Source organism: Mustela erminea, chromosome 3 (assembly GCF_009829155.1).
Source record: "Mustela erminea isolate mMusErm1 chromosome 3, mMusErm1.Pri, whole genome shotgun sequence".
NCBI classification, from domain to species: Eukaryota; Metazoa; Chordata; class Mammalia; order Carnivora; family Mustelidae; genus Mustela; species Mustela erminea.
This window is the reverse complement of record NC_045616.1, coordinates 116088151-116101602: the sequence shown is the minus strand read 5'-3', so window position 1 is coordinate 116101602 and position 13452 is coordinate 116088151. Positions and strand designations below refer to the sequence as shown.

Sequence of the window (13452 nt, the reverse complement as noted above, 5' to 3'; positions counted from 1 at the left end):
CCAGAAGAAAATCACCACTGTTACTTCTTCCACGTGCCAACTCTTTGTACTTACTCTAGGTGTTTCTACATATTAAGAAATTCTAACATCTTAATTGTGACAAATATCTCTCTATATATAATCTACCCTGTCATCTGTATTTAAAAATCTGCCTCAAAATAAATAAATAAATGAATGAATGAATGAATAAATAAATAAATAAAATCTGCCTCAGTGGGTGCCTGGGTGGCTCAGTGGGTGAAGCCTCTGCCTTCGGCTCAGGTCATGATCCCAGGGTCCCGGGATCCAGCCCCTTATCTGGCTTTCTGCTCAGCAGGGAGCCTGTTTCCCCCTCTCTCTCTGCCTGCCTCTCTGCCTACTTCTGATCTCTGTCAAATAAATAAATAAAATCTTTAAAAAAAAAAAAATCTGCCTCAGCACTAAAAGTAACCAAGACCAGGGCTCCTTGGAGAAATGACTGACTTCAGGGCTGAAGAAGTAAAAGTACAGGATAAGTTTGAAACATCTTATCCAGAAAGTAAGAAAGTGCCCAAAAAACAAAATGAAAATAAAACCAAACAAAACACACACTAAAAAGACAAAGGCTTGCTTTACAAGGCTCCCACTGGCCAAAACTGTGACAACTTGAATGCTGAAATAAATAAAGACAGTATGGATTACAACCCATTGAATAAAATGACAAGAGATTACAACCCACTGAATAAAATGATAAGGGAGGGATGTAGGGAAGGAGGCGGAGTAATGAAAGCTCTTCTGTATGGTACACTGATAAACACATACAAGGATAGAATGTGGGGGAAGGTAATAGAAGGGGGTGAGTCACCAACTGTAACCATCACAATGAAGACTAGTTAAAGCAAGAAGCATCAGCAGATGCTAAATCTAGGCGGGAGTTTGATGAGAAGAGATCTTAAACTATCTCCCCACAGACTGCTTATTTCTTATTACAATGAGAACAGTTAACTACACAGTGAAGAAACCAGACAACACCTTGACTTAGTGCTCAAAATTAACAGAGCATACGGACCTTGTGTACCTCCTGAAAAGGACATGCTATTAATGTACTATCCCAGCTCAGAATACATACAACATCAGCTAACCTTAAATTGAGGAATAACCTTAAGTACAGAAATAAAATAACTGGCTTATAATCTTCAAAAATGCCAATGTTATGAGAGGCAAAGAAAAGTTAAGGAACTCCTCATTAAAGGAGACTAAAGAGTCATGACAAATACATGATCCTGGACAGAATCCTGCACTGGAATGAGATGACTTAACACAACTGGAATACAGGCTACAGAGAGAGAAAATTATTCTTTCAATGTTAAATTTCTTGAATCTGATACCCATATTATGGTTATATAGAATAATAATCTCTGTTCTTAGGAAAGGCACACAAGTTCTGAGGCAAAGGTGGTATGTAACCTACTTTAAAAAATGTATCAGAAATGTACGTGTGTGTGTGTGTGTGTGTGTGTGTGTGTGTGTGTGTAGACGAAGTGGAAGAGGAAGAAGAGAATGTAAAGCAAATACGGCAAAAATCTTAAAAACCGGTGAATTAGGATAAAGGATTACAGGTGTTTCCTTTACTATTCCTAGAACTTTAATTTCAGAATAAAACATTATTTAAAACTTTGCCTAACTGCATAATATTGTAAATGTATTAAATGCCACTGAATTCAGCACTTTAAAATGGTTAATGCTATGTGATTCTTACCTCAGTGTTGTTTTTTTTTTTTAATTTGTCTCTCTAGGTAATATACATAACTTGGAACAAAAGTCAAACTCCATGAAAATGGTTAGGTTTATTACCTTTTCATTTTGAGCTATCATTTTCTTGATTCTACAATTTGGAGAACATTTATTTCAGTTTTGAACTAGGCAATGACTAGCTTATTCAAGTGCAATCATTATTCTATTAATGCACTGAAGAATCTAGATGCAGAATGAACATTATGCTTTCAGATACAGAATGCAAAAGTTTAAAGTTAAAGTTTATCAGAGTTAAAACATAATGAAATTTAGGCTAACCTAAATTTTATATTAATGTCATTTCATATTTAACTTCTAGTAAAAGGAACAATTAGTAATATAAAGTATGCATATTTTAACCTTTTAGTACAGCAAACACCACATCTCCTTTTCTAAACCATGTTAGCATGTCAAGCAATCTTAAATACTTACACAACTGAAAAATCCTAATGGTTAACCATTTTCCTCAACTAATAAACAGGCCAAAAACACCCTTAATTAAGCTCTTAGGGCCGTTCTAGTTCTAAAGTTTCCATGTAACACAGTAACCTATTACCATATTTAATGACAATAAAAGCTAGCAAAATGTTGTATTTAGATACAACAGTGACAGAATATTTATGACTCTAAATAACCAGGACACCCATTCCCACTTGCTAGAAAAACTTAGTAAAATATTTAGCATAAGATATTTATTTGAAAGTTGTTTTGGAAATACCAGTCATTACAAATTCAACTGTATATCCTGTGGTACACATTATCAATTCAAGTTCAAGTTCTTCAAGTGCAATTTCTAATAAATTTTAGAAGTCTTAGCTCCCAAGGTAATAAATTTTAAAAGCCTACCCTCTCAAGTCCCGTTTTTTTAAAAGTATGGAATATTATTCCTATTCAACAACCAAAACCACTCCTACTCTGTACTTAAAGCAGCTTTAGACAATCTTTCGCTACTGATGGCAGTTGTTTAATGCCTCTTGCACAGATTTGTCAAGAAATCAAATTTTTCTTTTATAAAGAAAAAACTGTGATGTTTTCTATTAAGAGGTATCATGTGTTAAAATGGCTTCACAAACAGATCAACTATCCAAGGTATTAAAAAGTAAGTGTAGTGTTAATTTTGTGTTCTAGATCCCAATTCTAGTTTGTACAGGTATGGATAAAATAGCCACTATAATAATTTTAATAGTAAAAATTTTACTGTTAAGGGGGTTTAACAGTTTATTTAAAAATTTCTGCCAACTTTTAAATTTCTTTTAATTAGAACTAATCTAAGGAATAACAGTCTTTGTTCATCTCTTTTAATCCTGGGTTACTGTTTTTAAAGCAGTCTCCCAATGAGGAAACTAAATAAACAAAACAAAAACACTGAAGAATTCATTGAGAACACAGTGATAACATTTCCATAATATAGTAACTCAATAAATTCTTTTAACAGTCCTGGAAGTTAGAACTTATCCCATTTTATACAGGAAAATTGGACAAAATCTCTTAATTTATCAGGTCTCCCTTCTAATTACCCCTTCCATGGCTCATTTAAAGATTTTATTTGAGAGAAAGAGAGAATCTTAAGCAGACTCCCTGCTGAGCACAGAGCTCAAAGACCAGGTTCATTCTCAGGTGGCCTACCACCACTCATTTAATAATAAAACTGAAATCCAAAGGAATCTGCTCAGCTTGGGCATACTCATGACCAGTATCTTTCTGAATATGTAATTTTAGTAAATGTAATTTTAGTAAATGTACTACCTGATTCCTTCATGAAAAAAATCTAAAAGGAAGTTCTGAAATTAGTTACCCTTAAAAAAATAGCTTTATACTATTCTAAGGGAATGATAAATTGATGCAAAATTCTGCACTGGGACATGAAAATTACATCTTTGTAGACACAAATGCCTGACATTGTATGATATTGTACAGTGTGATCACATGACTGATTATTTTCACTTCTACCTGATTAAGTTCAGAAACACTGATAAAGGGGCGCCTGGGTGGCTCAGTGGGTTAAAGCCTCTGCCTTCAGCTCAGGTCATGATCCCAGGGTCCTGAGATCGAGCCCCCGCATCGGGCTCTCTGCTCAGCAGGGAGCCTGCTTCCTCCTCTCTCTCTGCCTGTCTCTTTGCCTCCTTGTGATCTCTGTCTGTCAAATAAATAAATAAAATCTTTAAAAAAAAAAATAAACACTGATAAATATCAAGCACTAACCAAAGTATGTAACTAACCCCCCCCTTAAAAAAAAAAGATCGATTTATTTATTTATTTATTTGACAGAGATGCAGTGCAAGAGGGAACACAAGCAGGGGGGAGTGGGAGACAGAGCAGTACACCTCCCCTGAGAAGGAAGCCTGGGATCATGACCTGAGCAGAAGGCGGAAGCTTAACAACTGGGCCACCCAGGCGCCCCTGTAACTAAAAATCTTATCAACAAAGCTAAAATGAGAAATCCTGTACCTACTTCAATAGTGATGCTTGTAAAACTACCTCTATCTGAAGTCGAGTATTTGATATTTTGTTTAAATTGAGTTTTTCGTTTTTTACCCTTGATTGATTGAACTCAGATTTATCCATATAAATGTATATCCAAATCCTAAAAACTAGGTTCAACTTTTCTGACATACAGGAAATTACTTCCAGAACCCCACCACCAAAATTTAATCCTCTATAATTTAGCTCCCCTGAAGCCATTAAAAAAATCCAAATATCTATACTTCAAAATTATTTACTTTGTACTATCTGATTGGAGTAGGAAGGGCTCTTCCTTTTGTGATGGAGCATCATCTCAGACAGTATTCACTGATGTTATCCTATGTTTGGAACCATTTGGGAGCAGGTTCTTATCAGTGACTCTACATTGTTATTTGAATGGTTTCAGATTTTGCACTTCATGTTTGATACCTTATTCAGCCTCATCTTCCTTTCAGGCAAATACACGTAAAAAAGAAAAAGTATCGCAGGATGTATCTCTTTCATGAAGCTTTTGCTATCTTGTTCTTTTTATTCTCTGAATTTCAACAGTATTTACACTCCTATACCCCAAATTCAGGTATCATACCATCTTGTATTATTCTCTATTTCTTTTTCATGTGCTTCTCAGGTACATCTGCTTGACAGAAACAAATGCTGCTACTGGAACCTTAAGGTCTCTCTCATCTTATAATACTCCATAGGGCTCATGGAAGATGTTTACTGAATACTCAGTGAAGGACCTTTATAATGAATGGCCATGATTAGTAATGATTTTCAGTTACTGCATAACATTTAAATATTTATAACCTATACCAAAAACATAGTACTTAGGTAAGTATATAATGGACTCTGGAATATATTCTCAATCTGAAGAAAAATTGGGAAAAGTTGCGCATAAATCACAGATTCATACAACATAGTAGTACATGCACAGCAAAGACCACAATCTAAAGATCAAAGGATTATATGAAACTTTAAAGTTGTAGAAACTGGCTATAAGACTACTAATTCTGAAGCACATACTATAGCTCATAACTGTTATACTTTCTAAGATTAAGTAGTGAGCACCTTCACTACAAAACCCAAGATTTTCTTTTGCACATACACAGACATCTGTTTGCTTTCCTTCTGTTAAAGGGCATCCAACTTACAGACATTATTCAAAGTTCTGCAAGAGTCCAGAAAGTTTTTCTTTTATAATAGGTACATACAGGGGGGAAAAAACTCACTGAATCTGGTTCAGGAACTTAAGAATTATAAATTTCTTTCTAAGTAATTTTTAATTAGTGTAAGGTATACACTAGTAACTCACCCTTATTATAGTAAAATAAGGCATTCTTTGTTTAATGTCCTGTAAAAGTTAGCAAAAACTGTTAAATATATGTCCTTACAGCTGTCATCTAGATTTAAATCTAGACTCTTATTTTCTAGATGTGTTACTCTGGGCAAGTGCCTGGACATCTCTGCGGCCCATTTCCTCATCAATACATTGAAGACGATAATAATATTGTCACAATTGTTCTTAGCATATGGCAAATGTTAAATAACTACTAGCTTTTATTAAAAATACATGGACTTGGAAGATTTCCTCAGTAATATAAAACAGCTTATCAAATTTAAGATATTCAAAAATATTCATTGAGCACCTACTATATGTAATATGCTGTTCTAAGAGTCAGTAATACAGGAGTAAACAAAACAAAGTCCCTCCCTTTAAGGAGTTTAATCCCTGAGGCAGCAGCTGTAAATAAAGGCAGTAAGAGGGGAAAGGAGTGATGCAGGTGAATGCATGCTATTTTATATGGGGAGTAAACAGAGAATCAGAGTGGTAGATGAGGTCACAGGGGGCAGTAGAGAGACAAATCAAGTACAGGCTAGAGGCAGTGAGGAGTGACAAGGGCTCTGAGGCAGATCCGATACAGTATTTTTAAAGAATCACTAGTGCTATGTGAAAAGCAGGTTATGGGATTAAAATTTTCATTTGGCTTCATGAGAAATAAGCGACACTTCAAAAACCCATTTAATGCCAAACTTATAAATACAAGCCAAACACATTAAACCAAGGGTATTCTTTAACTATTAAGGGTTAATTACAAAAACAGTTTTAATCAGACAACCTTAAGCTGAAGAATGAATATGAGAAAAATCAATAGGAAAAAACCCTCATCATATTTATTTGCACTGTTCTTTAATGATTTCCTAAAAATACATGAAAACAAATGGCAAAAGAAACAAGAAACTGAATATTCAAAGCAGGTGGTTTTTCTATTTAAAAAATTTAAGGCTAGATCTAGATGAGAATTTTTTAAAAGATTTTTATCCATTTGACAGAAAGAGAGAGAGAACACATAAGCCAGGGGAGGGCAGAGGGAGAGGGAGCAGAAGATGCCCCATTGAGCAGGGAGGACAATGCAGGGCTTGATACAAGGACCCTGGGATCAAGACCTGAACTGAAAGCAGATGCTTAACCCCAGTGAGTCACCCAAGCACCCCTAGGTGAGAATTTTTGAGTGAAACATTTCAAAAGCATGCATACACATCTGCCATGTAGTGATGAATGCAGGTGTAAGTTAAAATTATTTACATTTGAATTATATAGAACCTACTCCCCTAAGAATTTAGAAACTTAACAAAATCACATGTCAAAAGACATTCTTATTAGCAAACTACTTTCCTTAAGTACAAAACATGCCTATGGTTGCAAATAAACAAAATTATTCGTATCTAATAGTTCATTAGTTGAATCTATCCACAAGTCACAAACAGCTATAAACTGTTTCCAACATGGGAGTACATTATGTTCTTTTACCTGTATTTAATTTTCAGGCTGAAGAGCTCTGGTAAGCCAAAAAAAAATTCTTGCCAACTTGGGAGAATGGACGGAATAATTGGAAAGCCCCTTCTGCGATGTTCTTTACTTGTATATATTGCTCATCTATTGTCAGAGGTTACAAATATGATATATTTTAGAGATTTCTTTTTTTTAAGATTTTTTTTTAAAATATTTATTTATTTGACAGACAGAGATCACAAGTAGGCAGAGAGGCAGGCAGAAAGAGAGGGGAAGCAGGCTCCTGGCCAAGCAGAGAGCCCGATGTGGGGCTCCTCCCAGGACCCCTGGGATCATGATCTGAGCCGAAGGCAGAGGCTTTTGCCCACCGAGCCACCTAGGCACCCCAGAGATTTCTTTTTCTTGATACTGTTCAGTTTCTTAAGAATAAACCATCAACTTCAATTTGCCTTCAAAAAATAAATCTTTTTACATCTTAGGAGGAAGTTTACATTAGCCCTATCTTTGAAATCTTGAAAAAAATACAAAACAAACTGAACAAAAATTAGCAGATGGAAACTGCAATATGTCTTCCCAAAGACTCTATTCCTCAACATGTCTTTTTAAAGAACTACTTCTGTAATATGCTTTACAATATTAAAGTAAAAGATTTTATAACTTGGTGAAAACAACACACAGCACAGGTAGTAGAGATACTTAGTGAGTTTTCCTTTATGTAGGTTAAGCTGTCCATTCAGATGAAGAGCTTTATGAAAGAGTGCCCCTGAAAATAATGATTCAGGATTAAAACACAGTTCTTACATACTTGTAAATAATGTAGTCTGACAACAATATTTTCTTTATTTTTTTAAACACTTATTCTTTTGAATTTTTTGTATGTTACAAATTACTTTTTGTATTACATAATAACAATAGGCATTTCAAGAGTTTATGTCAGATAATATGCTAAGTGTATCACATGAATTTAATCCTCACAAGAACCCTGTAAAAAAAAGTATCTCCACTTCCTAGACAGAAAAATGTAGAGATACTGTTTCAATGCCCAAGACCACCGCTTCTAAAAAAAAAAAAAAAAAAAAAAAAGACCACTGCTTCTTAGTAGTGGACCCAGATTTTAGTCAAGTTCTGATCTCTAAATCAAACTGCTTCACAGATCCATATTGCCTGGAGGTGTAGTAGGATAAGGTGTCTTGCTAGCAAATTACTATAAAAACAGGTAGATGGACAAACACACACAAGTCAACTGAACAAGGAAAACTTATGAAATGACACCTTAAAAAAGCATAAAGGAATAAACAGTTAAATATGTTGTTCTAGAATGTTAAGTAATGTCAGCTGAGGCTAAAAGGAGTTAACTCATTGTATCTAAGAGCTATGACAAATACTAAAAAAAAAAAAAACTTTCTAAAAGCTAAATATATCCTAATAAGAAAGATAAAACAGTAAAATTTCTTCAAGATTAAAACGTTAAACTGCCTATACTCTTTCTTCTTAAAAGAAATATAAGTAAACATTAGAAATAAATAAGAAAATAATACAAGAGCATAGAAAAAAAGGTTCAACTGTGGAGTCATACTGTAAAAACCAGGAGTACTAGTAAGTGTAATTTAAAATTAAAAAAAAAAAAAAAAAAGCCAAGTACTTTTAGTGGATATATCAGTAAGCAGATGAAAAACTACTTGAAAACTAACACACATGGCACAGAAAAACACAAGAGGCAACTAAGTGATTTTTAAAAGCATTTTGACACTAGTACTAAATAGGCTAATTTAAACTAAAGAAATGCTGGCAGAAGATAAATTAAACCCTTCGTTCTTTGGAATTAAATTCTTAATATCTTCTTATAACCACTTACTAGAGGAGAAGGAGGATAATTATTTCAGCAGTAACAATTATCTGTAATTGGTTCCCCAAAATTTGATATGGGAAGACTAAAAAGCGGACAGTCATGTTTGCTTTCAAATTCTAAGACACACACGGAAGAGAGATTTACTGGTAAGATGATAGGGAAATAAAGGGGAAACCATGTGCAGACTAAAAGGCAAAACTGATAAGTTCAAGTTGTAGCCTATCATGTAATGTCAAGTTTCTTTTTTCTTTCTTTTTAAGATTTTATTTATTTATTTGACAGAGAGACACACACAGACAAAAAGGGGAATACAAGCAGAGTGAGTGGGAGAGGGAAGCAGGCTTCCTACTGAGCAAGAAACCTGATGGGGGACTCTGCTCCCAGGATCATGAACAGAAGGCAGAAGCTTAATGACTGAGTCACATAGGGGCCCCAATGTCAAGTTTCTTGAAGGCAGGTATTATACTTTTCAAGTTCAGAAAGTACAGTACTACTCCAAAAAAATAATAAATTTATTATCTGTTGAAATAACCGAATGAAACTATTTTCTATAAAAGCCAAAAGTTCTCCCTCCGGGTTCTAGACTAGAACAGCAGTTTCTGTTGCTCCATTACATGAGCTAAACATGCAGGTAACACCAACAAAAATCAGCCTTTGGGGGAAAATGCAAGCGATGCTTAGGAAGATAACTTAAAATGGACTATCTGTAACAGCTGCCTTTCTATAGGAGTTAGCCCACGCCTGGAAATCACTATCATAAAAAGAGAAAGAACCACTGGAGCGCCTGGGTGGCTCAGTCATTGGGTGTCTGCCTTCTGCTTGTGTCGTGGTCCCGGGATCAGAGACTGTTTCTCCCTCTCCCACTTCCCCTGCTTGTGATCCCTCTCTCACTGTGTCTCTCTCTGTCAAATAAGTAAATATAATATTTTTAAAAAGAAAAAAAAAGAGCAAGGACCACTAATGAAATAGATTTACCATTAACATTACTCCCGGAGATGAAAGATAAGAATTAGCCATGTATGAATAATAAGCAGCAGTTGTGATCTACTACTATCAGGTCACGTTCACTGTATTTCCAAAATTTGGAGAAAAAATAGAGAATTGCAGCACCTTTCAATCTATACCATGTAGGATGACGAAATATAAAAGTTATCCAATTTCATTACAAGAAGGCAGGTCACACAATAGTGGTCAAGCTAATCCTAGTCAGTAAGAGTGGTGCCACTTATCCTTTCCTGCCAACGCTGCCTTTTATGCAATTTGAGTACAAGTGGGAGGAATTTTTCCTCCAAGCTCTGGCTGGCCTATGACTTTATCTGCTTTTCTTCAGTGTTCTGCAAGACAAGCCATTTAATACTGCCAGGAGGTGCAAGAATTGTGGAGAGTATCTCCTCACCCTCCAGGTCTTCAAGCTCTCAAAAGCCAGTATTTGAAATATATCATTATGCTTCAGAACTGCCACCATACTTGATCTAACTGTAGCTCCAGGGAACTTATTCTGAAAAAGTACATTTTTCTTTCTGAAGTAAACCTCACTGGTTAGGGATATATGCTAAATTAAAGTCCTTGTTCTCCTGAGTCACGGGTTGCACTTATTTACTGCATAAAGCATTTACATATAACATATATTGATTACCACTTAAAAAAAATTCCCTTTTCAGCCCAAAATATCTCTGGAGGATAATGACTTTCCAAAATTTATCTGCTATTATGAAATACTACATTCATTTCTTTCCCACTGATGGAAATTCATGTCTCCAAAGAGCCAGTGAAGTTGTAAAGTCTTTCTCTACCCTAGTCCCCTAATTTTATAAGGAATCTATAATCTGGAGATCTATGTGATTCTCTCTAAAATTAGACATATGGCTAGCTTAAAAGGCAGTATCAGAATCTGAACCCAGCTCTTCAACTAGTGCCCGTAATCCAAACTCACTGAGTAATCCTTAATCACTCCGTTGTTTCTTTATGTCAAGTTCCCTCAATACCTTATCCCCCTAATAATCAAAGTAGCCATTCTATGGATCCATTTCTCCTCCACCATGGCATTTTAAGGTGAAGAGTCTAACTGAACACAGTAACAGAGGTACTGGTTCTTACATTTTGAGGGAAGATTTTCTTCTCTTCTGCCAGTGAAAGATGAAAATTAAATCCTGAGTATTCATCAGTAAAATAACCTCACATCTTAGTATCATGTGTCAGACACCCACAAAAGCTTTAAAAAGTCCTTGGTGCAACATTCTTACATGTTCTTGAATAACTTGGTTCAAGTCTCCATTCTAAAGTGGGTAGTAAAAAGGAAGACAGAGTTCTTTTTTAAGAACAGTTGTTCCATTACAACTTGAAAACTACTTCCGTGGCAAATTTAACCTGAACACTTGAAGATTAGTAACACAGGTGATAAAGACAAAACAATACGAACTGTACAAGAGCAGGAACATTGTCTTGATTTCTTTCCCCTGAAAAATGTATATAGTCTCTGCAAATTTGTGAGTACCACAAACTTAGTCCTCCAAGATAACAAGGTGTTTCTTAGTGGTTTCCTCTTCTGTTCTCTGACTTAGAAATAGCTAGTTTTGTAGAGACTTTTAGACTTTTAAAAACGATTTAAGCTGGTATCTAAGTCCTTGTATCATATATTAAAAAAAAAAAAAACCAACAAAAAAACCCCAAAAAACAAAACAAAACAAAACAAAAACCAACCAATGATCCTGCAGAGCATACATGGCATCCACAGGGGAAAAAAATTAAAGAACAACTAATGAACCTGGATCTGGAAAAGAACAATGATTTTATCTTTAGAAAGCAAAGGCTGTATAAATAGCAAAATAAGCCCAATATAAATGTCTGAGGGCTTACCCATCAAATGAATAGCTGATAAAGGAAAATTATTAAAGCAAATCACTCTTCAAACATGGTGTTTCTCTTCTAATGTTTATCTCACTCTCAATGCAGAACATCTGTTACAGTTATCAAAAGTATACCGATCTAAACATATTGTGTTAGGGGTTTTATATGTAAAGCCTTTAGCCCTTAATCCTTACAACACTGTAAGGTAGGTATCTATTATTATTTACACACTGCACCTAAGAAAACTAGGGCACTTAAAGATTAAGTAACTTGCCAAGGTTACAAAGCTCTTCAGATTCTGAAACCTATGGGGTTTTTTTTAGGTGCTCTATTGCCTTGGTAGCTCAGAAAATCTGAAAATGTGGTCAAACCCTAAGTTCTATCCGATGCATTATCCACACCACTATGAATGGTGGTTTTTTGTTTTTTGCCTTTGTTTTGTTGTTTTTGGTGTCAAGAGAGACTCAACAGTTGCCATTTACACTTCCTGATTTTAGGTTGGGCTGGTACCACAAACGTTTTTTATCACCACACATATTGCCCAAGCACTAGAACCCAAAAGGAAGAGACCCAGTTAAAATCTTAAACTTTATTTCCTGCTAGCCTAGAAGAACTTACTTAACCATTGTTATGTCCGTTAAGTAAGGTTTTCTTAGTGTAGTGAGACACTGAAGTTATCACTTAAGTGTTAAGTGTAAAGGAAATCATCCACATTATTAGTCATTTTACCTGTGAGGGACGTTAACAGCAGATCAACAGGATATAAACCTGGGCTGTTTCTTTCTTTAAGGGAAATGTCTTAATGCCTTGTTAATTGCCCCAAATGGAACAACTGGCCCTCCAAAAATGAAGTGTAGTGGAAAAGAAACAGAGGAAAGAAGAATCACAATAAGTTACATGGTGATCTACTTTCACTAGCGTTAGGAAAGCAAAGGATGAATCTCCTCTTGAGTAACTTCGGTCTGACCACAACCGCCACTTGTTACACCTATCACCCACTCCAACTCTTCAGGTTCATTAGAATTAAAAGAAACCCAGAAGGTAAAGTACACAATCTGACCGGGCCCGAGGTCTCCGCACCACACCCTAAGGAACACAGAGCGTCAGTGCATTGCGTCCCTCACCCCCAAACCTTCGCTGCTACCCTGGAGGCAAAGCCCAAAGCCTGGGGCCAAAGACTGTCCTTCGGTCGGGGCAGTGACCCAGCTCTAGACAACCCCGCCCCCTCCCCTGACCAAATGGTCTATGCCTAGTGGGATGGAAGTAGGGGCAAGATGAGGAAGGCCTGCACAGGAGAGGAAGGGGCTAACGGGATGTTCTGAAACGAGGAAGGGTCCCTTCTCAGTCTCGCCGGTCTGGACGAGCTCTGGGCCAGGGAAAGAGCCGGCCGCCGCCATGATGGGGCTGGCCGAGCCGGGGGGCGTGACGCGGGAGGCCCCGGGCGCGGGGCCAGCTCCCCTTTCCCCTTCCTCCCCTCCCCTGCGTGGGCCTCGGCCACAACTGACCCCCGATACTCACGCTTTGTCCACCAGCTCCCGCACCTTCCACATGTTCAACATTGTGCCCCGTGCGGGCCGAGCCGCCGCCTCCCTCCCCTACTCCCCACGGACCCCGGGACACTTCCGCGCCGGGGCAGATCCAGGCCGGGGTCGCTGCCGCCGCCCGCCGCCTCGAACTCCCCCAGTTAGGTCCTTCCCTTGCCACAGCCGCGGCGCCGCCGGTGACACGTCGAGACGCGGGGGCAGAGGCG

At 36.9% G+C, this 13452-nt stretch overlaps 1 protein-coding gene across 2 annotated transcripts in view; it reads right to left on the bottom strand.

The window, feature by feature from the left end:
* CLINT1 (clathrin interactor 1) overlaps nt 1–13436 on the bottom strand; it is a 58892-nt gene extending 45456 nt beyond the window's left edge. The window contains exon 1 of one of the 2 annotated variants that reach the window (XM_032337168.1): nt 13221–13436. In XM_032337168.1, coding sequence (XP_032193059.1) covers nt 13221–13261 — 41 coding nt within the window. In that variant the 5' untranslated portion in view covers nt 13262–13436. The remainder of the gene's footprint in view (nt 1–13220) is intronic. The other variant, XM_032337169.1, reaches the window with a different exon arrangement.
* Nucleotides 13437–13452: the final 16 nt, after the last annotated feature.